Raw genomic sequence first — 22,707 nt, forward strand, 5'->3', positions numbered from 1 at the left:
TTAAGGTGGCCCTTGCATCAGAGCCTGTATTACATACTTTAAAATAAACGGTTTGTAATACTGAACTTATGAATTCATTTACAACAGTATATTTTTACTGTTTCTGTTCAGGGTTAAGAACCTTGATTAAAGGAACAAGTCGAACTGGCAAACCTAAGGCAACAAGCCCATGTTGGTCACTGATCTAAAAGTCCTATATCAATTGCATAATTTCCATAATATATTGGTTAAACACTAAACAAAAAAGTTGATGACTGTAGCAAAGACATATGAGCCTCTTCAATGTCTGCTGCATACTTCAGTACCTCACAGCACATCCTACAGGGCTCCTGTTCCATGACGCGGTGATATCGCACCTGGATTACTGCAATTCCCTTCTGTCTGATGTGCCACCCTCTGCCATCAAGCCTGTTGATCCTGAATTTTGTAGCACAAGTTCTTCTCAACCTGCAGAAAGGTTCTCCTGTGTTTCCTGAGAGAAGTATGTAGAGATATAGCTAGAGCTGCCGCATCTGGACTTGAATCCCAGGTTCAAATCACTCCTACTACTGTATTGCCCATGGGGAAATCGCTGCTTTGGAAAAATGTGTCCCCTCCTCGTCTCTCTCCGTCGTCTTCCTGTAGCTGCCCGATTCGAGTTCAAACCTCTAGTTGTGGTCAACAACGGAGCCAAAGGAATACCGCCCTGGTGCCTACAGCAAAAATGCGACATTCCTCTACCTTGGGCCATCTGCTCATCCTCCTTATGAGGAGCCCAACGCGTAAAGCCTGTCAGTTCTCATCCTTGGCCTAACGTGTTCGAATGAGCTCCTGCTGTCCCTTGGAACTGCTCAGTTCCTTCCAGCATTCAATAAGAGCCTCCAAACGCATCTTTTAGACCCATTTCTTTCTGGAGCTTGTGGCAATTTCATAAAAGAAACCTTCAGCACCTGCTGCTTTCTAGCTACCTGTTTTCCTATATGTGTGTGTGTGTGTGTGTGTGTGTCACCTCTACTAGTAGCTACTGAAATATTGTGCGCTGCGACAATAGAGGTATCAAACAAAGCTGTGCTTCAGCAATGTTTTTAAGCCTAGCCTGCTGGGAAATACTTTTATTTACTCCAGGTTGTACGTCGCTTTAGAATAAATTCTTCCCAATGCGTAAATGTAAATGCAGTAGCTTCAGGTACTAAAGCTGATGCATAGTAATTGTTTTTATCCTGTTGATAATACACATGATTATGTTATACATGGCAATCATTGTGATGATGTTTTAATTTCATATATGGTTACCTTAATGCCTGAAAATATGATGGGCCCCACACGGGAAAAGATTTGTTTTATGTAACCAAAACACCCCTGAGGTGTGCTGCTCTAGGTTTGTATAAATTTACACCTCATCTTGTCCAAAAGAGATTTCCAAAAGCTTTTTTCTAAGATTTTTTTTTTTTTTTTTTTAATACTACCACACCCTTGATTTTTGGTACGTAGCTTTCTCAAGACGGACTTTCGACTGTGAGGAATTCGCCCCTCCTAGTGGCGTCGCCAGTCAATGTCAACGAGGGAAAGGTACCGCACACTGTTTTACGTGTCTCGCGCCGAGAAGTGCACCACGTCCGTTATTACTGTAACTACTATAAGTTCTAATAATAATTTAAAAATAATTATTTGAAGTACGCAAACTTGTCTAACATTCTGTTTTTATAAGCAAAGTAGTCGAAACCGAAATGGCTTTATTTCATTTTATTATTATTATTGTCATATGTTGTTTTTTACCAGCTTTCATGTTGGTCGTGAAAAGCCTTTCTATAATCTACAAATGAATGAGGCTCGGAGAAACATAAAACGCTGTAGACCGGGCCTAATCAAATAAATGTATTTACAGTATTTTATCCGGGTTAATCGTGATTATTTGAGTAACTCCACAGCATTTCGGCAGTTTTAGGTGTGATCATGATGGGCAACTATTTGCTGTGAGTACTGTGTCACTGTACTGTATTAATAGCTAACACATCTTGCTGGACGGGAGCTCTCTCTGAAATCAGAAAGCTACTTCCGTCTTCTCGTTTTTTCAACCAATGAGCAGGCTGCTCACATCCGCCCCCGGCAATGCCGTCACACCATTCGGCATTGAGAGCCCAGCACGAGCTGCTATTTTTCCACTTGCATCCAATCGGAGCCTAGAACAAATTGGTATTCGTCCAAACTGAATCCAATCGCGGCAGAAACCAAGCTGCTCTTCATGCAATTCAACCCAATCAGAGCACAGAACACGCTGCCAGTCATCAAGTTATACCCAATCAGCGCACAAAACAAGCTGCCCGTCATCCAACTCAATCCAATCAGAGAGCTGAACGCGCTGTCGTTCAGCCCTGTGGCGTCCTTTGACCGTCTGTTCATCGGCAGCATGTGCCAGGGTATTTCCCGTGAAACCCCGCCCACCGTCACGGTAGCCCCGCCCTAGATTTTGTTCGCCGTGGTAGAGACTGTCAGAACAGAACCAAGCGGGCTTGGTGAGGTGTAGCGGCGTAAGCTTTTAGCTTGTGTTTTGGTAACACACAGAGGCAACGCAACGCAACGCGACGCCATGCTCAGACGGATACTGCAGCGGGTAAGGCTAGTGTTCCGGAGCGGCAGCCTTGGCTCGCGATGACACACTGCTGTGTGCGCGCGTGACTAGCCTAGCGCTTGCCGCCGCGCCGCGCCGTACGGTGCTGTGCTGTGCTGTGTTGGGCGCGTGGGCCTGCGTGCGCCTCCTGAGGGCCGCGAGCTGTGTGCCTTGTAGCGCCCGATATTACTCCCCGAACGCTTGGAAAACAGTCAGTGTGTTCTGTGCGCACGCGCTGCCCTCGCGGCCGCGATTCGGGCTGCGCGGCACGGCACGGCGCGGCGCGGCGAGCTGCTGGTCGGGTCGGGACGCCGGCGGACGGCGCCTGGCTGGAAACACGCTCTCTGTGTCTGTGTTAGCTAACTCGCTCGGCTAGCGTGATGTGGGCGTTTCTCTCGTTACCGCGCACGCAGTGAGTGTCGTCGGGCCAGACGCGGCTTAGTTCCAGTTGTGCAGCACGTAATTATTAATTAGGTCGGCGTCGGAAGGAGCTACTAGCTCTTACTATTTAGTTTCGTATCGTGCAACTAGTCCTCCTCAGGCTCCTGCGCGGATTGCTTGGCACCACGTCTAGTCAGTCAGTGTGTAAGTTACTAGTGGCGACAGACAGACAGACACACACACAGCAGGTTTCCATGATGTTTATTAACCGGCAGCTCTTGATAACCGCCGGTCCGGTGCACGAACTGGTGATTTTTGCTGCTCATCTTGTGTGGAATGTGCGGCTGGGTAGTGCAAGGAGGAGCAGCAGCAGCCATGGAGGTGCTTGGTCAAACGCTGCAACCGGAAGTTCCCCTGAATGGGGGCCACGGCGTTGTAGGTTCAACTTCAAGAGCAGCGACCGGGCCAGTAGGTGCTGTGATGGCGGGCACCTCGGATGGATGGGCTTCTCGCCCTGAACCCAAGCGAACGCACGGTATAGACCAAGTCAAGGGATTACGCCGAGACCTGCACACACACTGGACCAGGGTCTTTGTGGGGGGTCTGCGGTGGCCTTAGGACTTGGGAGCGGGAGCATCCTTAACAGCGTACCGTGGGTGTGCGTTGCCAGCTATACTTGCATTTACATTTATTAATTTTGCTGACGCTTTCCTCCAAAGCGACTACAGCCGGAGGTGGGATTCGAACCTACAACCTTTTAGGTAAAAAGGCAGTAGCTGTAACCACTATGCTACTGGCTGTCCCAAAATTTTGAACTGTATGCCTTTATTTATTAATTTAGCTGATACTTTTCTCCAAAGTGACTACAGTGTTGAACTACTTTACAATTATTTTCCCATTTATACAGCTGGGGAATGTTACCGGAGCAATTTAGGGTAAGAACCGTGCTCAAGGGTTCTACACCCAGAGGTGAGACTAAAATTTGCAACTTTTGGTTCCAGAAGCAGTAGCTCTAAAGAAGCAGTAGCTCTAACCACTATGCTACCGGCTGTCCCCTAAACTTGCTCACTTCCCGTTTTCAGAGGTATTGTGGCGTGCAGCACCGTGGGTTTGGATGGGGTGAAGAAGGACGCGGAGGCAGCGTTCATAACGAACGATTTATTCGAACACCAGCACAAGGGAAATAATGCTCTCGGTCCGAGGACCCCTTTTCCTCCAGGACCTGCGCTTACAGCCAGCCTGCCTGCCTTAGCGCCCCTAGGCTCTTCCCTCACACTGGGAGACACGGTCACCCTACCATTTTCCCCTTAAGTACCCCCAGTGGTTACACACACATTTAACATTATCTCCCATAATGCAACTATTTACATTTAAACACACACTCCCTCCTAAAACAGTAACGCGGGGTCGTTAAAGTATTTTACTTATTTTTTTCCCCCCAGAGTTGTAGTTGGAGCTGCCGTCTTCAGAGGTTACAGGTTCGAATTCCGCCTACTTCCGTAGTGCCCTTGAGCGAGGTACTTGGCCTGAACTGGCCTAGTAAAAGTTCCCAGCTATATAAATGGTTAAGTTATTGCCCGAAGACTAACGATCTAAGGTGCTTCGGAAGAAAGCGTCAGTTAAATAACTAAATGTAAATCCTGGAACTCGTGTACATTCAGGACAAGAGCCGCATGGAATAATTTGCTATGAAATTCAGTTTGCGGGACAAGCGCACTGCAGTAGAGGCATATGTCTCGCTGTCTACCCAACTGTCCGGGCATAACTGGGCGAGGGGGGCAGGTAGCGTGTCTGCGTTTGCACCTGAAACTCTGTCTTCTGTGTGAACTGAAGCGGTTTCCTGATGGGCCGCGTCTGGTTAATTTAGCGCCTTTGAAAGGTTGAGCATCGTTAAACAAGGTGTATCGCAGTGACTTGCGCGGCTGGCTTGGCATCGCTGGTTCCGTCATGTTCTCCCCAGTCCATCCAGGATGGCTCCTGTGTCCTATTAAACACACAGAAAGATACTTGTAAATGAGGCCACGTTGTGCGCAGTGACTCAGCATGCCGTGTTTTGGGATTGCGGTGGAGCGAACGACCCTGGGTTGTGGAACCGGGAAGCAAATAGCCTCCGGATACCCGTTTACCGGCTATATTGGTGAAATGATGCTTGTCGGATGCATCTTGCATTTTCTCCCAGTGCTGCATCCTGTTGCATGCAGATTAAAGCATTTTGTGCTTAATCGTAATCTGTTGTTCTTACTTCAGCAGTATATAGCAAGTTTTTAACATAGTAATAAATACGGTAAAGTAATGAACTCTGTAGGGACCGGTGTCGCGCTCTTTCCATTTCCACGTGTTTTGAGGTTACCCCCGGGGTTCCTTCTGTCATGCAAAGGGTAGCTCCACCCTGTTGTTGCAGAGCCACACTCATTTATATTTTACATTACTTAATTTAGCTGCAGCTTTTCTCCAAAGCTGCTTAGTGTTAAGATACTTACAATTAATTATTTACCCATTTTTACAGCTGGATAATTTTTATTGGAGCAATTTTTTTAGGGTAACTTCCTAAGGTATTACAGCTGGAGGAGAGACTCGAACCTGCGACCTTTGGGTTCAAGGACAGCAGCTGTAACCACCACGCTACCAGCACCCTGCTATTGTACAGTGCACATCCATATCTTAGTACCTAGGGTCATGGGTGGGGAAAAGATGCTGCATTAGGTAGTCTTTCATGAACTTGTTTCAAGTGGGTGGCACAGCGAGTAGCGCTGCTGTCTCAGCGCCTGGGTGGTGTGAGAGAATGTGGGTTCGATCCCCGCTCGGTCTGCGTGGAGTTTGCATGTTCTCCCTGTGTCCGTGTTGGTTTCCTCCCACGGTCCAAAGACGTGCTGTTCAGGTTCCCCCCATAGTGTGTGAGTGACAGAGAGAGTGTGTTCCACTGGTCTATGGATGAGTGACCCAGTGTCAGTAGTGTATCTAGTGTGTAAGTCACCAAGGTGTATGGGCTGATAACACTACAGAGTGTTCATTGAAAGTTGCTTTGGAGAAAAGTGTCTGCTAAATAAATGTAACTGGACACTCTGGGATTTGCTCTTGTGGATACATCACCGTTGTTTCTGGGGGTTATCTTTAATAGGGTAACAGCCGGCATTAGGACACATCGCCGTTGCGGTAGCAAGTGATGTTGTGCTGGAGCTTTCCGTTGTCTGTCTTCAGACCACTGTTTGAAACTGTGACTTATCAGCTGCGGTAAGTGGGCTGATTGCTCCATTTGGGCCACTGTGGTGAATAATTAGCCCAAGGCCTGATTTTTTTTTTTTTAATTAAAAAAAAAAAAAAAAAAAAAAAAAACCCCAGCCCTAAATGAACAGGAGGAGGGGTTTCCTGTTTCGAGTCAGCATGCTACAGCGTGCCTGGAAGATGTGTCCCTGGGAAGAGCTGTAGCATCAGCAGCCTACATACCACCTAGCGAGCAGCCAAGTCGCGTATATTTTTTTGTTTTTGATGCCACGTCTTGTGAGGGTTACTCCAGAGTCTTTAGAATTATTCCTCCGGTTTTGCCGTACCTGAAAGTAGCATGCTGCGTATTAGGGAAGACCGCGGTACATTCCCCCGAGGTGTGGATCTATCAGAGAGAACATGCATCATAGCATGTAACCATAATGTGCGTTTCTCTCGGCTCGGTACTTTACTCATTTGTGCCCGCGATCATCAGGTAAAGTAGTTCCTCGAAGGCTACGTCCACAGGCTGTCGCGGCGCCGGGGCATTGCAGACTTGTCGTGGTGGAAAGCTCCTTTCGCATGTGACCCCTTGTTGTCTTCTTCTTGCAGACTCCTGGAAAAGGTGGTTCGCAGGGTTCGGACTCTGACCAGCAGGCTGCCGACATCAACAACGAGACTTCCGAGGTAGTGTCGTGTGTGTATTACTTGCTGTAATGAAATGCCACTCTGTCATCGGTGTACATTACACTTCCAAAGAGGCCCCGTGGTTTGGATTCCTCTTTCCCTGTTGAAACCCCCAGCTTCCTTTTCCACCCTCACCGGCTGCCTCTCGGCTTGTTATTAGCTCAGGACCGCAACTCATTTTACTAAGTCCAGTCTTTGATGGTCAAGGAACTGTGAAAAGATGAGCAGAAGTTGTTCGTGATCTTCTTAAAGTAACTAATACCGTACTCATTCATACTTTGAAGGTTAGTCCAGATGAGCTTCAGTACTAATTTAGTTTTCCTTTAATTTTCAGAAATGATCAAATTAATCCTTGTTTTACTGGAGCAACTGCACTGTATGGCAGTTGTGTTAAGGTAGTGAGGACAGCATACGGTAGCATAGCGGTTAGAGCTGCTGCCGCCGCCTTTGAACTCAGTGGTTGCCGGTTCGAATCTCACCTCTGGCTGTATTACTGTTGACCAAGGTACTTTACCCAAAATTGCTCCAGTAAAATCACTGAGCTGTGTAAACGAGTAAATAATTGTAAGTAGGGTAACATAAGTCGTTTTGGAGAAAAGTGTCAGTTAAATGTAGTAGAAATTCACAAGCCTTGCTTGACTTGTAAAAGCAGCGCCTTCCCAACAGGGCTTGATTTTTCTCGTTGGCCAAGCTGTGTTTTTTGTGTCCGCAGGGCTTCATCTGTCCCCAGTGCATGAAGTCCCACAACTCGGCCGAGGAGCTCTTCAAGCACTACGAAGTGTTTCACGAGGCAGGGGACCATGCGCCATCCAGGTGAGCCGCAGGCGGAGGCGGAGATGGGGCTCTCCGTGCAAACCGTGTACCGGCAGTGAATGGGAAGTGCAGGAAGCCCTTTCTTCATGCAGCACACGTCAACTGTGCTCCACACGGCTTCATACACTGATCCTCTGCGGAGCAGACGGTGTGGGTTTCTGTCCGTCAAAAACGAAACTCCCACACTAAGAAAACGTTTATTATACTGTTGCGGGTAAAGTAGACCATAAAATTATTTGTTCTTGTATCTATGGTCTTCTGACCTCTGACATCTTCTAACAGGGAGGATCTGGTTCTGTTGCGGCAGGAAGTGCAGGACCTGCATACCTCGCTCAAGGTGCAGTTGGACCCCCTGCCTTCTTGTGCTCATGTAGTAGCATCCAAAAGCTCTGTGTTTAAAGAGAGAAACAGTTTGGCTCCTGACACACCAGGGTTCCTCCTGGATGCTCAGCTCTACACACTTTGGCTAAACTAGTGGTCCTTGGCTTGAAGTTGAGTGAAATCACAGTCTTTTTGTACGAGTTCATTAGTTATGCTTTTTTTGTTGCCCCAGGAGGAAAGATGGTTTTCTGGAGAGCTGAAGAAGGAACTGGACAAAGTTCAAGGACAACTGAAGCAAGTAATTCCTTTTAATTACTCTGATTCTGCTTGGTGTAAATAATCACTTGGGTTTTTTTCGGGGGGCGGGGGGTTAATGTTGGGGCTACAAACTTGTAATGTTTGGGGTTTTTTCATAGTGGAAATTTAATCACTAAAGTTAATAAAGTGTATTTTGGTGTTTGTTCCCCCTGACACTTAAATGCAGCTGATGGTCTAGTCATACTTTGTGTACACAATGAATAGAGAGCACAGAGGCCGCAAAGAAATACGATTGAGGTGCAGCACAGAGGGTATATTTTTGGTATTCAGTTCTAGCTTCCTTGGATGTGTCAGTTCAGAGGGCGGTCTGGAATTCTTTTATTCTATCGCAGTATTTCTCTTCCCCTAGAGCACCCAGAATGACGGCCAAGTGAGCACCAACGAATCAGGTACATCTCCATTTCCAACCGTAGGTCTGTGCGCTTGACTCTCGTGCACATCCTGCTAACGTAGGGTGTGGTACAGTACGCACGTGGCACTAAAGAGACTGAGTGTGTAGCCTAAGGATGTGGGCTGGGACAGTAACATCCCTCTGCTGTATTCAGAGCTGGAGTTGAAACTCCATGAGGCTGAGACGGAGAAGTTCAATATCAAGCAGATGAAGGACCTGTTTGAGCAGAAGGCTGCCCAGTTGGCCACTGAGATTGTAGGCAAGTGTTGATCCCACAGTGGGGGGTCTGTGTGTGCATGCACTTCTGTGATTACAACTGTGTACTTGTGGACTGCTTTGGCAAAGTGGTACTGACACGGTGAGGAATGTGAACTTGCTGTGGACCCCACAGACATAAAGTCCCGCTACGATGAGGAGCGGAGCCTGCGGGAAGCCGCGGAGCAGCAGGTGTCCAGGCTGACCCAAGAAGTGCAGAAGGAGCGGAAGCACAAGGAGGACCTCCACACAGAGCTGGTGAGGAACACCTCCTTGGCGGCACGTTGGACAGTGTCTGGATTCAGCTGGTGATCCTGGGTTGAGATGTTGGTAGAAAACCGGGGGGAAATGACATGTCTGCCACGGTGTCAGGAGCGTGTTGGATGAAGTGGGGTGGTGCATCTCCAGGACGACCTTTGGTTTCATACTCAGATGCAGCGTCCAGGTGTGGAGGATGTGGCAGTGCTGAAGAAGGAGCTGATCCAGGTGCAGACGCTGATGGATAATATGACACGGGAGAGAGAGGAGGAATCGGAGCGGCTCAAGGGACAGTTTGAGCGGTTGAAGGCTGACCACAATGCCGCTGAGGTACATTCCTGGTCACCTTACTCTCTGGTTCTGTCTGGGTATTACCGTGTGCCCGTTAACACACAACTGTGGTGAAATTTCAAAGGTGCTCTTCCCATTTCCACACTGGTGATGGAGATTTGGTAGGTAACATTTTGTGTCATTAGGTGTTCGTGACCAACAGTTTTCGGTGCAACTGCATTGCTGCTTTTCTGTGGAAATGTGTAAGAGCGTAGGGAGGATTTCCAAACAAGAAGTGGCCTTTCCTCCGTTTCCTGTGCTTTGCTTAACTAACAGGTGGTTAGCTGCTGTCACTCATGTGTCTGTCTCTTTGTCCCATTACTCACCACTCCTCTCCAACTCTGCTTTCTCTCGGAGATCCGTGAACTAGAGGTAAATGTTTTAATCCCTGTTCTTGTCTCACCCCTGCGCTCCTCCTGGTGTAAGAGCACAGAGGACACACTGGGTATGGGTTAACAGCCCGTTTTAGGATAGAGGATGTACAACCCCAATTCCAAAAAAGTTGGTACGGTATGGAAAATGGTGATTAAAAACAAAAAGTGATTTCTAAATTTCCTTTCTCTTGTAGATTTGACCGGATTCCTTGAATTGCTTCATTACATTGTGCACTGTAGAAGGTGAAATGCCCAGAATACTACCCATTTGTCTTTGGGGAACATCTGTTGGCACATATTGGCAACCCTTGACCCATCCTTGTTCTTGAAGGACTTGGCATTTTTGGAGGCTCCTTATATACTGTAACACGGCTCTCTCACCTGTTTCACGTCACCTTGTTATTTCCACTTGTCACTTCGTTTTGAGTCCTGAACTACCTGTCTCAACTTTTTTGGAACGTATTCCAGGCATCGGTTTGAGAATAAACGTACATCTTCAAAAAAAACAATGCGGGTGATTAGGTAAAACGTGAGATACCTAGTCTTTATACTGTTTTTGTTTGAATACAAGGCGAAGTAAATATACAAATCACTCCTTTTTGTTTTTATTAGCATTTTCTATACTGTCCCAACTTTTTTGGAATTGGGGTTATGGGCAGTCACCTCTTTAGTACTACATTATTCTCCAGATGTTTTAGTAAAGGCCAAAATATGTTATTTTATTCTCCATTCTTGGACTTTAAGCAGACTTTAATGAGTAATTCTCTGTTTACATTACAGTACAGCTAGAAGCAATTGTGAAATATTGCATGTCTTAAAACTCCTGAATGTGTACATATGTTGTACCTATGGCATCCCTCCATTGTTTGTGTATATGTATGGCTCTGTGAGGTGTGTGTGTGTCGTGTCATGGTGGCGTCTGTGGACTAGTCATGCGAGAGGGCATGTAGTGGGTAAATGTTTGCATGTGGACACAGCACCTGGTCGCTGTGTAGGGATAGGATTCGGACTGAGTCTTTTTTGTGTCTTTGTGTCTGTACAGGCGACTATCTCCCAGTTACGTGCCGAGTTGCAGAGGGGTCCCCAGGAAGCAGCGGTGTACACCCAGCAGATCCACCAGCTCCAGCAGCAAAGTCAGGTATTGAAGAAACTGCGCAGATGCACGCTAAATTTTAACCTTCAGATTTCTGTGATAAAAGGATGGCACCCCAAGCAGGAGTCGAACCCCAGACCCACCAGAGAGCGGGACCCGGCCAAACCCATTGCACCACCACGCTCTCCTCACGCACAGATAATGATGAAAAATGATTTAAATACGTATAACATATACATGCTCATGCACATACCTGTGCGTAAAACATGCCTTCGGAAGTGCCCCCGGCATGTAGACCCATCACAGCTTACATTGTATACCAGCCAAGCAGAACATCTGCAAACTGTCAGCAGACATTTTGATGGATAAGGAAATCTTTTTTCATGTTTAATTTTTTTAAATTATCATTTTTTTCAGGAATGTGCATATATGCAGATTTACATTTCCATTTGATTAAAATATATACAGGGCTGCTTCAAAGTATGTGAACCGCAATGGGATGGTCATTCTTGTTTAGAATATTCAAATAAACTTAAAAAGAATAAATGATTGATTTACACAACCTGATTTGACTTACCTGCTTGGTTTAACCAGTGCAGCTTGGGACTGACTTATTTTTGCACCTCCACTACTTATATGTTTCTACTACACACATGATTTATTCTAAAGCAACATATGGAATTGGTCATTACACACCTGTTTTGTCACATGAGAAACACTCATTCTCATTAAATAACCATGTAATGGTAAAGGTGTAGGAACCTGTAATTGCACAAGGAGTTCACATAGCTTCAAGCAGCAGTGTGTGTGTGTAATATATAGTATATGTGTACAGTACTGTGCAAAAGTTTTAGGCAGTGGGGGGGCTGTAAAGTGAGAATGCTTCCAAAAATGATGCTCTTTATTAATAAACTTCCTACAAACTTCCTTACTAACCATCCATCGTCAACAACTGCTTGGCACAGCGGGTTTGGCTGGGTCCTGCTCTCTCGCAGGTCTGGGGTTTGAGTCCCGCTTGGGGTGCCTTGCAATGGAGTGGTGTCCCGTCCTGGGTGTGTCCCCTCCCCCTCCAGCCTTGCGCCCTGTGTTGCTGGGTTAGGCTCCGGTTTGCCGCAACCCCACTCGGGACAAGGGGCTTCTGTGTGTGTGTGTGTGTGTGTGTGTGTACACGTGTGTGTGTGTGTGTACACGTGTGTGTGTGTGTGTACACGTGTGTGTGTGTGTACGTACTTTATCTCTTTAAGGACATACAAAACCCTTACTGTAATAGTAACTTTTTACAAAAGGAATGCTTGGAAATCTAAAATATGCTCTTTCCCACTGACACTAATGCAGAAGGTATTAAATAACTGTCTAAAACAAATATTTTTGCAAAACATTTACCCATCACTTGTCTGTCTTTTGCATAGCACTGTATTTGTATATGTACATATAGTATATGAAATGTTGGGAATAACAGATCTTTGGAACAATGACCACTGCCTCTTCTCATATAGGTGGTAGTTTGTTGGATGGACTGTAGTTTGAAAGTGGTTTTACATCCTTGCTTCACCGCTGCTGTTGTGTGGCACTTGTCTACAGAGCCTGTCTGAGAAGCTGGGTCGCAAGGAGAAGGAGTACCAGGAGCTGGAGGAGCACCTGCACAGTGAGCAGGCCAGCAGGAAGGCTGCACAGACCAGCTTGCAGCAGCGAGAACTGGAGCTACAGCAACTTCAGGTCCAGTCTTCTGCCACGCAAGCGTCTCTGCAAAGGGCCCAGACTGAGCTGGAGGAGCGGGGAGAGGCAGGCGGTCGGCTGAGGCAGGAGCTGGCCGAGCTGGAGCTGCAGCACCAGCAGCTGAAGGCTGAGTTCAAACAGCTGCAGCAGCAGAAGGAGGAACGGGAACAGCAAAGCCTCCAGCAGCAGAGTGAGATCAAGCAGGTAAATCTCACTTCCATCATCTATCTATTTCTTCTTTTGTGTGGGAACGAGCCGTGCGTCCGGTTACTGTGCTCAGCTGTATGAGTGCTGTTTGCGTATCGGCGATGCCTGACATTTGCTTTCGCCTACAGTTACACTGCAAACTACTAGAGGCAGAGCGGCAGTTAGGGGAGGTGCAGGGCCGTTTGAAGGAGCAGAGGCAGCTGTCTGCGGACAAGCTGAAGGATCGTGAGCAGCAGGTTGCTGAACTGCAGCTCAAACTTTCTCGAGCTGAGGAACAGGTAAGGCCAGACAACGTCACGATGAAGAAGAAGATGTGAAGGGCACAGAAGTCTTGCAACTCTGTCTTGATGATTGTGGGGGTGTACTTGGGTCTGCCTTCTCTCAGGTGAAAGAACGAGAGAGCAAGGCTACGGACCTGCAGCACCAGCTGGAGAAGGCTCGGCAGCAACACCAGGAGATCCAGTCGCTGCAACAGACCACGACGGGCAAGCTGAGAGAAGCGCAGGTACAGGCATGATCCCCACACTGCTATCCTGGATAACACAAGCGCTCCATGGGACAGAATTTCCGTCAGAACATTTACCAGTTTACTGTCAAATGCTGAATGCAGCTTCCAGTCCTCCTCTGACCTCATCAGTTACATCATAAGGCTTCCCCTGCCTCATAACTGCCTGTAGAGTCGAGCTCATTGCGGCTATGGTCTTTGCTCACTCAGATTCAGCCCTGCTGTTGACTGCCTTCCAGAATGACTTGGAGCAGGTTCTGCGTCAGATTGGAGACAAGGACCAAAAGATCCAGAACCTGGAAGCGCTGCTGCAGAAGAGCAAGGACAGTGTGGGCCAGCTGGAGGCAGAGCGCGAGGACCTTTGTGCTAAGATCCAGGCTGGTGAGGGCGAGGCAGCGGTGCTGAGCCAGCTGCAGGAGAAGAACCACCTCCTACAGGAGCAGGTACGGCATGCGTCTGTTAATTCTTCTGTCATTGTCAAAGTGGCGGATTGTAAACCGTCATTTGTCTGAATGATTCAGGTCACAAAACTGACAGAGCAGCTGAAGAACCAGTCTGAGAGTCACAAGCAGGCCCAGGAGAACCTCCACGAGCAGGTTCAGGAGCAGAAGACACACCTTCGGACAGCGCAGGATCGCTGTCTGGCACTTGAGAGTTCTAATGCAGAGCTTTCTAACCAACTCAGTGAAAGTAAAGAGCGACTGGCACAGCTGGATGCCCAGGTATGTGTTCCTTTTCAGGTCTTTCAGTGGTCAGATGCAGGTTCCTGCACAGGTTCCTCAGCAGCTCAAGTCTGGGTTTCTGTTCAGGTCTGCGACAGTGTAAAGAAATGTGGCTGACTGCTCATTTCTCGGTGCTCAACATGGCTGTTGCTGCACGCAAAGGTTGTGCTAAACAAGGCTCTGGGCTTCTGGTTTCCAGCTCAAGGCCAAAACGGAGATGCTTCTGTCTGCAGAGGCTGCAAAGACTGCTCAGAGAGCAGACCTGCAGAATCACTTGGAGACAGCCCAGCATGCGCTGCAGGATAAGCAACAGGTGCGTTTTCTGTTCTCCTTTAAACTTCCTGATTAGCTCGACTGACGAGAACATTTAGCGGTGCTTTTGTGGGCAAATCACTGTGGCATGTGGTGTTTTTGGGTGGTTAAGGCACTGCCTGTCTGCAGGAGCTGGTGAAGACCCATAGCCAAATGGAGGAGCTGAGCCGCAAGTTGCAGGAGAAGCAGGAGCTATACGGCCAGCTGGAAGCCAGCCTGAAGGAGTGTCGAGACAAGCTGCTGACATCGGAGCAGGAGACTGAGCGACTGGAAACCCAGCTCAAGGTCAGCTTCCCAGCAGGTCTGGGCTCTGCACCAAAGAGCTCTAGAAGCTGACAGTGAAACCCAAACCATTGTGCGCCGTGTGACTTGTCACAGAAACTGGATGCAGAGGCACAGAAGCTCAAGACGAGTCGGGACCAGGCCCATTCAGACTTGCAGCAGCTCCGCCAGCAAAGCACCGAGGCCGGTAACAAGATAAAAGACCTCAGCTGCCAGTTGGCCACGGAAAAAGAGAGGTACAGAGTAAACGCTGCCTAGTCACTCTGATGTTGTGCACACCATCCCTTACCCTGGTGTGCCCTTGTGGTCCTGTGTAGCTTATCGTTTCTTTACGCCTTGTCACTGCTCCACAGTGTGGTTGCACTCCAGGATGACCTAAAGAAGAAGAATGCTGCCCTGGAGACCACACGGCAGGAGCTGGAGCAGCGCAAGAAGGAGAAGAGTGGCCTGCAGCAGAGCCTTGACCAGCTTTCCCGAGAGGCACAAACGAGACAAGCTGAACTGGACCAGAAGCTTCAGAACCTGGCAAGAAGTCAGCAGAAGGCCCAGCAGGAGAAGGAAGCCCTGGACAAGGAGCTCTCGGCTGCCAAGGAGAACTTGAGCAAGGCCCAGGCAGAGCTGGACACGGAACGGAAGAAGGCCACGGTGTCTTTGGAGAAGCAGGTGGGCTTGCAATATTGGCTGAGCTGTTTTGTGATGGTTGTAAGGCCACAACTTGTGTTTGTGGGTCTAGGTGTTGGGCCGCATACCCATCACTTGTCAATCTACTGCCTTCTCGGTGATCACAGTGATCCGTCTGACTGGGCCCATTGTCTGTCTGTCTGTCTGTCTGTCTGTCTGTCTGTCTGTCTGCAGGAGAAGTCCTTCCAGCAGTCCAGAATGGAGCTACAGAAGAAAGTAGAGGCTGCGGCAAAAGAAGTAACTGAGGTCAAAGGGCAACTGCAACAGAGGGAAGAGGTTAGTACCTTGCCATTGTAGTTACGGAGTCATTCCAGGTGCTGAAGACACAAGCACACAACCATTTATATGGTAAAGGTGGCAGTGGGAACAGGCTGAGCACAACAGACCACACTTCCTTTTCTGTAGCAAGTCTCCAGCTCCTGCTGAATGATGTCAGCCCAGAGGTAATCTTTCCAGTGTAGCTTGGCTCTCCTCTGGGATCTCCTCCCAGCTGAACATGCCTGGGAGACCTGCTGTGTGAGGCATCCACCTTAACTGGCGCCTCTCAAGGAGTAGCAACTCAACTGTCCTGATCACACTCCACGGAGTGTGCGATCCATCACCCTGCAGAGGAATCTCATTTCTGGAGCTCACATCTACTGTCGTGTTCTTTCACTAATCAAAGCTCGTGGCCACAGGGAGGATGGAGGTGGAGACGGAGCCCGAGATGTAAACTTGGACTGCGTTTACTTGCTAAGCCAACAGATGACAGTAAAGTTTGCACAAAGATAGTAGGACTATAGGACCTTAACTCTGGGGAGGAGAGTTTAAATTTATCACGAAAAATGTTCTTCATCATGTTACTGATCAGCAACGCTCAGGAACACCTGACATGGGGTATAAATTCAACTGATTCATCACATTAACACTCCATCCAACGTTTTCACAGAGCCTAACCAGTGAAAAAACTGAGAGGTATGGAATATTAACGTTTCTTTTATTTTGATATAGGTGTAAAAGTAACTTTGGAGTTACGAATAAAACGTGTTAACTGCCCTCCAGTTCCAGTCGTGCTTCTAAGTTGAGCTACAGCACTCAGCTTTTATTTTGGTATCATCTTTTAAAATGAGCTAAACTAAAACTAGTTGAAAAATACGGAAGATGATAATGCATATTTTCTGGAAACTCCTGTTCAGTCTTGGCTGACTCACGTGCATGTGATCCATGTGCAACGTTCTTCATCTTTTCGTCACTTCCAATTTTGTTTAACTCAGTTTTGGTCGTCATGGCAACAGCACTTTTTCTGTTCCATTGTCCTATACTGCCATCTGTTGGCTGAGCAGGTAAACGCAGGTCCCCCCCGGGACTCTGACATTTCAGAATATGGATAAGGGAAACTGTGGAAATTTGTAATTTGAGTAGAGAGGGCAAAAATGTATGTACTGTCAAACTAATTCACCCACTGGTAACACGACAAACCAGTGTATACTGTACCATGTCAAAGTTATTTTCAGATGCAAACCTCAGCGTCTTGTGGGTTGAATTAACACTCTAGCTTTGCACGGTTTTGTTTTTAGACAGAAAAGGGGCTGAAGTCGCAGCTGTCTGCCCTCAATGAAAAGTTGGTGCAGATGCAGGCAACAGTGAAGGAAAAGGAAACGGCTGCGCAGAAACTTGGGGAGGAGCTGAAGAGCACTCGGTCCTCCTCCCAGCAGGCAGTGCAGAAGCTGGAGAAAAGTCTGGCCGAGCTGCAAACAAGCCACGCGGAGCAGGTCATTTCACCCGTGAACGAATTCTTTCTCACCCTCTTGTATACATCTACACACGAGTGCACGTAAGCAGGTACATGCACAGTACGCACGTGCTGTTCCATAGACAGATGCCCACTGTAGCACGTGCACGTACTCTCATAAATCAGAATTTCTCTCTATCGGGCAGGTGGGGCAGGATGCGAAACTGAAGCAGCAGCTGGCAGCTCTGTCCCAGGAACTTAGTGCCGGAAAGACTCAGTATGCCGAGCTGCAGAAGAATTGTGACCGAATTAAAGAGAGCCAGGCTCAGCTGCAATCTGACTACTACGGCAAGGAGTCCGAGCTTCTGGCTGTGCAACAGGACCTTAAGGTGGGCTCAGGAGAGCGGGCCAGTTCTGCACCATCGTGATGTGTGGAGGTCTGAGACTACAGTCCTTGAGAGGAAATCACATTATCAGTACTCCCAAGCTCTTAACTGTTACGGTGGCGAGGCAGCTGCAGGATCAGAGTGTGTGTGATGCCACACCAGTGACCGTATAGAAGAGGTTGTACTGTTGACCACACTCTAGGCAGCTATACCAGTAGGATCCTGTAATTGTCACTGTTAACACTGACCCTGTTCATCGTGCAGGCCTCTCAGGAAAAGCTGGCTCTGGCTCAGGAGGAACTGGTGGCCGGTCGGAACCAGCTGAGCCGCCATGAGACGCACATTCACGAGCTGACTTCCGCCCGAGCAGCGCTGGAGCAGGAGGGAGCGAGGAAGCAGGAGCGGCTTGACCAGCAGCAGGAGGCCCTGAAGGAGCTACAGCGGCAGGAGGTCAGCGAGCCGTTGACATTCTATGTCGCCTTCTCTGTGTGTGTGTGTGTGTGTGTGTGTGTGTGTGTGTGTGTGTGTGTGTGAGTGAGTGAGAGACACTCACTCACTCACTCTCTAACGTCTGAGTGCATGTGTAGGGGCTCACAAGGCAGGAGCTGAACAGGGAGAGGGCCAGGGCTGAGGAGCTGATGGACACCAAGAGCAGGCTGGAGAAGGAGGTGAACCAGCTCACTGCAGACATGAAAAGCAGTGCAGAGCGCTGGGAGAAGGTCAGTGTTTCCAAACTGCTGGCCTCATCCCACTAACATGCATTTTGATTGACTAAAGGAAATGTTGCGCAATGTGTATCGCGGATTACTGACGTGCAGATTGTTGCCGATCGATTGAGGCTCTGATTGCATAAATAAAGGGTCCCGAGCCAAACGGAAGTAAGGTCATCGTGTTGTTCTGCTGACCAGGAGGTGAAGGAGCTGCGGGAGGCCAAGCAATTACTGATCCAGCAGAAGCTGGAGATGCAGGGGCGGGTGGAGAACGTTCAAGCTGCCCTGGAGCAAGAGAAGCAGGAGCACCAGGTTACGCGGGAGAGCATCCGGCAGCGGGACGAGACGCTGAAGGCAGAGAAGGCCAAGATGGAGGCTCAGCTGGTACCGGTTCTCATCCTCCATCCAGTGGATGTTGGGAGGCAGCTCTTCGGCTGTGTGTTGGAAGGCATGTGTACGTGGGTTAATGACGACTTCCTGTCCAGGCAGTGGAACAGAAGGCAAAGGCGGAGCTTATAAAGGGCCACGAGGAGGCAGAGTCCAAGCAGGCCATGCAGATCACGGCGCTGAACGAGAACATGTCGACGCTGAAGCGCGAGTGGCAGAGCAGCCAGCGCCGCGTGGGAGAGCTGGAGAAGCAGACAGACGAGCTGCGGGGTGAGATCGCTGTACTGGAAGCAACGGTGCAGAACAACCAGGACGAGCGGCGTGCCCTGCTGGAGAGGTGAAGTTCCGTGACCACGTCACTGTGAAACACGGGAAATCGGGGTGACAGCGGTGGAGTGTTTTGATCAGCACACAAAACCATACCTTTTTTTTTTTTTGGGTGGGGGAAGTTGTGTTGAAAATGATTGCTTTCAAAAGACAAAATAGTATAGTTGGCCATGTGTCTGTGCAACTGCAAATGAGTTCCTTTATGTTGTGTGTGAGCCTGGGCAATAATGATGTGCCTTCTGTTCAGACCGGGGTCCCGGTGGGCAGTAGAGAATTGTGAATTAGCTGTGAAAGTTGCTTTCTGCCCCTGTGGAGTATTCCTGACACTTCAGAAACTCCACGGCTGATCACTGACGGTAGAATATAATGAGATGTGTTCTCCTGGGCAGCTGCAGCTTAATGCCTTAGTATTAAGACAAAATGAGACATGTCGCATATTTTTTTTGGCTAATTCTGCAAACTTTCCCCCGTCAAACTGGAGATCTGGGACTCAAAAACACAAACTCTGCAGAACTGGAGGTCGCTGCACGTCGGTTAATCTGTGAACCGTTCAGAAGTGATCTGTGTGAAAGCAGCATGTTTGTTTACGGTGTGCATTTCGTTATGGATCTCTAAATGTCTCTTGATTCTGCCACAGGTGTGTGAAGGGTGAGGGGGAGATAGAGAAGCTGCAGGCCAAACTGGTGGAATTGCGCCGCAAGCTGGACGACACGACGGCTGCAATGCAGGAGCTGGGCAGGGAGAACCAGTCACTTCAGGTGACTATATGCGTCATTACAGGAAGAACTGGCCAATGCAGGTCCATCTGCGCATGGTGTGCCCCCAAAACGTATGTGGAGGTCCGATGGATTGATTCTTCTCCCTGAATACAGATAAAACAGTCCCAGTCTCTGACTCGGAAATGGGCCGAAGACCATGAGGTGCAGAACTGCATGGCGTGTGGAAAGGGCTTCTCTGTCACTATCAGGAAGGTGGGTGACACCCCAAGCAGCTCCCGCATTATGGTTAGCAGTCAAAACGAGCTGCTTGTGGAAATGCTCCTCGTAGGCGGGTGGATCCCTTCGCTCTGGGAAGTACCACGTTTGACTGGTGCGATGACAGTGGGGCTGATTGGGCAGCACTCAGTCAGTACTTTGTTTTCTATTCTGTACACATGGTACTCGTCGCAGCGTGTCATTTCCATTCCTTTGGCGTCTGTCGGCAGCGTACCGGAATTTGTAAAACAACCATGTGGGTCAGACTAGACGCTGCCTGATTCTGTGCCGTCTCCCCCCCTGCAGCATCACTGCCGACACTGCGGGAACATCTTCTGCGCCGAGTGCTCCTCCAGGAACGCCCTGACGCCGTCGTCCAAAAAAGCGGTTCGAGTGTGCAACACCTGCTATGAGGAGCTGCAGGGCTGACGTCACGCCGAAACCCCACGCAGCTGCATCCCCCCATCGCACAGTGCGCTGTACATTACTTTGTGTTAATTCACTTTTACTCTCACAGGTCCCTACTCATCTGTTTTTCGCATTGTCATCGGCACAGAGTTTGTGTGAACCCACGGGTTAGGAAGGTGGACGAAGGGTAGCATTAGCGCGCGTCTTACTGGGAGGTCTTTGTGCAGCAGGTGGGGCAGGACGTTCAGCAAGAGAGCAGCGGAGCGTAGCTCATCGGAATTGTACCGTGCCTTTACTGCCGAAGCGGCCCAGTCAGCGTGCGCTGCCGGGACTTGCCACCCACCACAGCGATTTGTCCTTTAATAGTCATTTTTTCTTGCAGCACTAGCAGCAACATGTGGGTTATGTCAAACAGTGTAAACAAAATAAGATGTTAGAATAGGTATTATGTAAGTTTTTAATTTAAGGTGGGTACAATACTGAAAAAGTTAATTTGGTTGAATTAAAACAGTTTGATCAGGTGTTCTATAGCAAAGATTTGCTGACGGTGTGATGACCAAAGATGGGTGTCTCTCTCCAGTTGCACACTCTAGGTTCCCATCTGCCAGGAGGTCTGTGACAAGTTTTCTCACTTTTTATTTTAACTGCGTTTGGTCGTATTTGCCAATTTACACTAAAACTGTGGCACTTTCAGTCTCAGATGTTTTATAACCAGCATTTTCTTGGAATGTACATTTTTGGGAATGTACGAGAATGTTGTCTACAATTATGTGTAGGTGTGGCTCATTCAGCAAAGCTGCTCAAGACTCATACAAAGTATGTTTGTGTGTCTATGGTGTCTCACGGAGAAACTCTCACTCATTTAAAGCAAGATGCTTGCATTCGTACGAGACCCCAGCCCCCACTTGCTTTAGTTTCTGCGTTAAGGCAATAATGATGGAGATTCCCGAGGCTGCTGGAACAGGCGCGATTGATGCCGTTTCTCTTTGCACGCACGTAATTGGCTCTCGCAGAACCCCAAAGCTGGCATCCCGCTAACTTCAGCCTTTGCTTTCCTGTCATTCCTGCTAAACCCTTTAAACAGAGCACTGTAAATATGCAGAATTGGACTTTGGGTTGTGTTTGTGTTGTATTCTTTTATAGGACATCTGCAGTCCAGCTGGCAGTGACAAGTCACTGAGGCTCCAGGAAGTTCAGCAGTTTGTTGCTTCTGCTTCCAGGTCAGTTGCAGTCTGGCACTGGTTGTGCTCACAAAGGTTCCCGTGCTTTAGGCCTGGTTCAACGCCCATGTGAGATAGTTGTTTGGCTGGGGAATCTCCAGGGAAGTAGTGTCTGTGTTTGTCGAACCCTGTTTCACTTCCTCATTGTAACAAGGGGAAGTTGCATGCTCTGGGTTCTGCTTCTTAAACACTTTTGTCCTTGCAACCTTCTGGAACACAGGACAGTCCAATAGACTCCTCAGTGCCAAGATCTGTTTCTCACTTATTTTTCTTTACTTAGCGCTAGAGGTAATTTCAGGAAGACAGCGTCACATTTCCATACTCGACACGTAGTCTTGCCTTTTCTGACTTTTGTCACTTGCAGATGATGTTAATATTGTGGAAAAAATGTCAGATTGAAATTTCTGTACAAAAGGAGGACAGCAACTCATGTACATTAATTTAAAAAAAAAAAAAAAAAAACTGCAGAGGTAAGACAGTTGTGTTTATTTAAAATGACACTACACTCAACTGTGGATGGTTTCATCTTGATGTGGGCCTTGGTGAGGAAGTGCTCTTTGGCCACGTTAGCCGTTTGTGATTATGTAGGTGTGCCTTACGTCTCTTTCATTTCCTCTTTTTGTTCTGAATGGATCCACTAGTGTTACATCGGGAAATTTAATTAATGTCCTGGGACACCATTTGTTTTCTAATTTGCCATTGTGGTTTAATACTGAATAAAATGTATGTGTTTCTATCTCCCTGGACATCAGTACTTTCTTCTAGTGTCTTGCAGCAGCTCTGGCCTCTTGCGTTCGGCTCCCAGGCCCAAAGTGTGTCGTACACAGCAATGTGTGCAGGTTGCAGGTGAGCTCGCATGGTGCGTACAACACTGAAGGATTCCAAATAGTGTAAGAGGGGATGAGGGACTTTACACTTTGAACCCCACTCTCTGCCCACCCACAGTGCATTTGCAGGGAGTCTACAAGGACTAATTTTATTTTTTAACCATAAACAAGGGCACAAACCATCAAACACGTAATATGCTGAATGTATATACTACATAGGTGCAGTGTTATGAGTAGTTCTTACATTTATTTAGCAGACACTTCTCTTGAAAGCAACTTCCAGTGAACTCTATGTAGTGTTATCAGCCCCCACACCTTATTCA

At 48.1% G+C, this 22,707-nt stretch overlaps 1 protein-coding gene across 2 annotated transcripts; it reads left to right on the forward strand.

The window, feature by feature from the left end:
• Window positions 1–2,420: 2,420 nt before the first annotated feature.
• On the forward strand, window positions 2,421–22,019 carry LOC114909204 (early endosome antigen 1-like). Of its 2 annotated transcripts, XM_029246901.1 has the most exons (30): window positions 2,421–2,590; window positions 6,782–6,856; window positions 7,569–7,669; window positions 7,952–8,006; window positions 8,223–8,288; window positions 8,658–8,697; window positions 8,854–8,958; window positions 9,091–9,212; window positions 9,387–9,542; window positions 9,900–9,914; window positions 10,959–11,054; window positions 12,591–12,929; window positions 13,061–13,210; window positions 13,318–13,437; window positions 13,677–13,880; window positions 13,959–14,159; window positions 14,359–14,472; window positions 14,601–14,756; window positions 14,850–14,989; window positions 15,107–15,416; window positions 15,609–15,710; window positions 16,991–17,185; window positions 17,352–17,534; window positions 17,796–17,981; window positions 18,119–18,250; window positions 18,440–18,625; window positions 18,727–18,965; window positions 19,593–19,713; window positions 19,828–19,926; window positions 20,236–22,019. In XM_029246901.1, the coding sequence occupies exons 1-30, from the start codon at window positions 2,567–2,569 to the stop codon at window positions 20,356–20,358; spliced, it is 4,155 nt and encodes a 1,384-aa protein (XP_029102734.1). In that variant the 5' UTR covers window positions 2,421–2,566; the 3' UTR covers window positions 20,359–22,019. The 2 variants fall into 2 exon arrangements, with proteins under 2 accessions (XP_029102734.1, XP_029102736.1); XM_029246903.1 differs by lacking the exon at window positions 9,900–9,914.
• Window positions 22,020–22,707: the final 688 nt, after the last annotated feature.

Source organism: Scleropages formosus, chromosome 2 (assembly GCF_900964775.1).
Source record: "Scleropages formosus chromosome 2, fSclFor1.1, whole genome shotgun sequence".
NCBI classification, from domain to species: Eukaryota; Metazoa; Chordata; class Actinopteri; order Osteoglossiformes; family Osteoglossidae; genus Scleropages; species Scleropages formosus.

What these genes read in the sequence shown, in the direction of transcription:
- LOC114909204 (XM_029246901.1), top strand. Translation starts at nt 2,567, where the DNA reads ATGCTCAGACGGATACTGCAGCGG. An exon ending in ACCACCTCCTACAGGAGCAG is followed by an intron (nt 13,881 to 13,958) that starts GTACGGCATGCG and finishes TGAATGATTCAG; the next exon opens with GTCACAAAACTGACAGAGCA. An exon ending in CTGTGCAACAGGACCTTAAG is followed by an intron (nt 17,535 to 17,795) that starts GTGGGCTCAGGA and finishes TTCATCGTGCAG; the next exon opens with GCCTCTCAGGAAAAGCTGGC.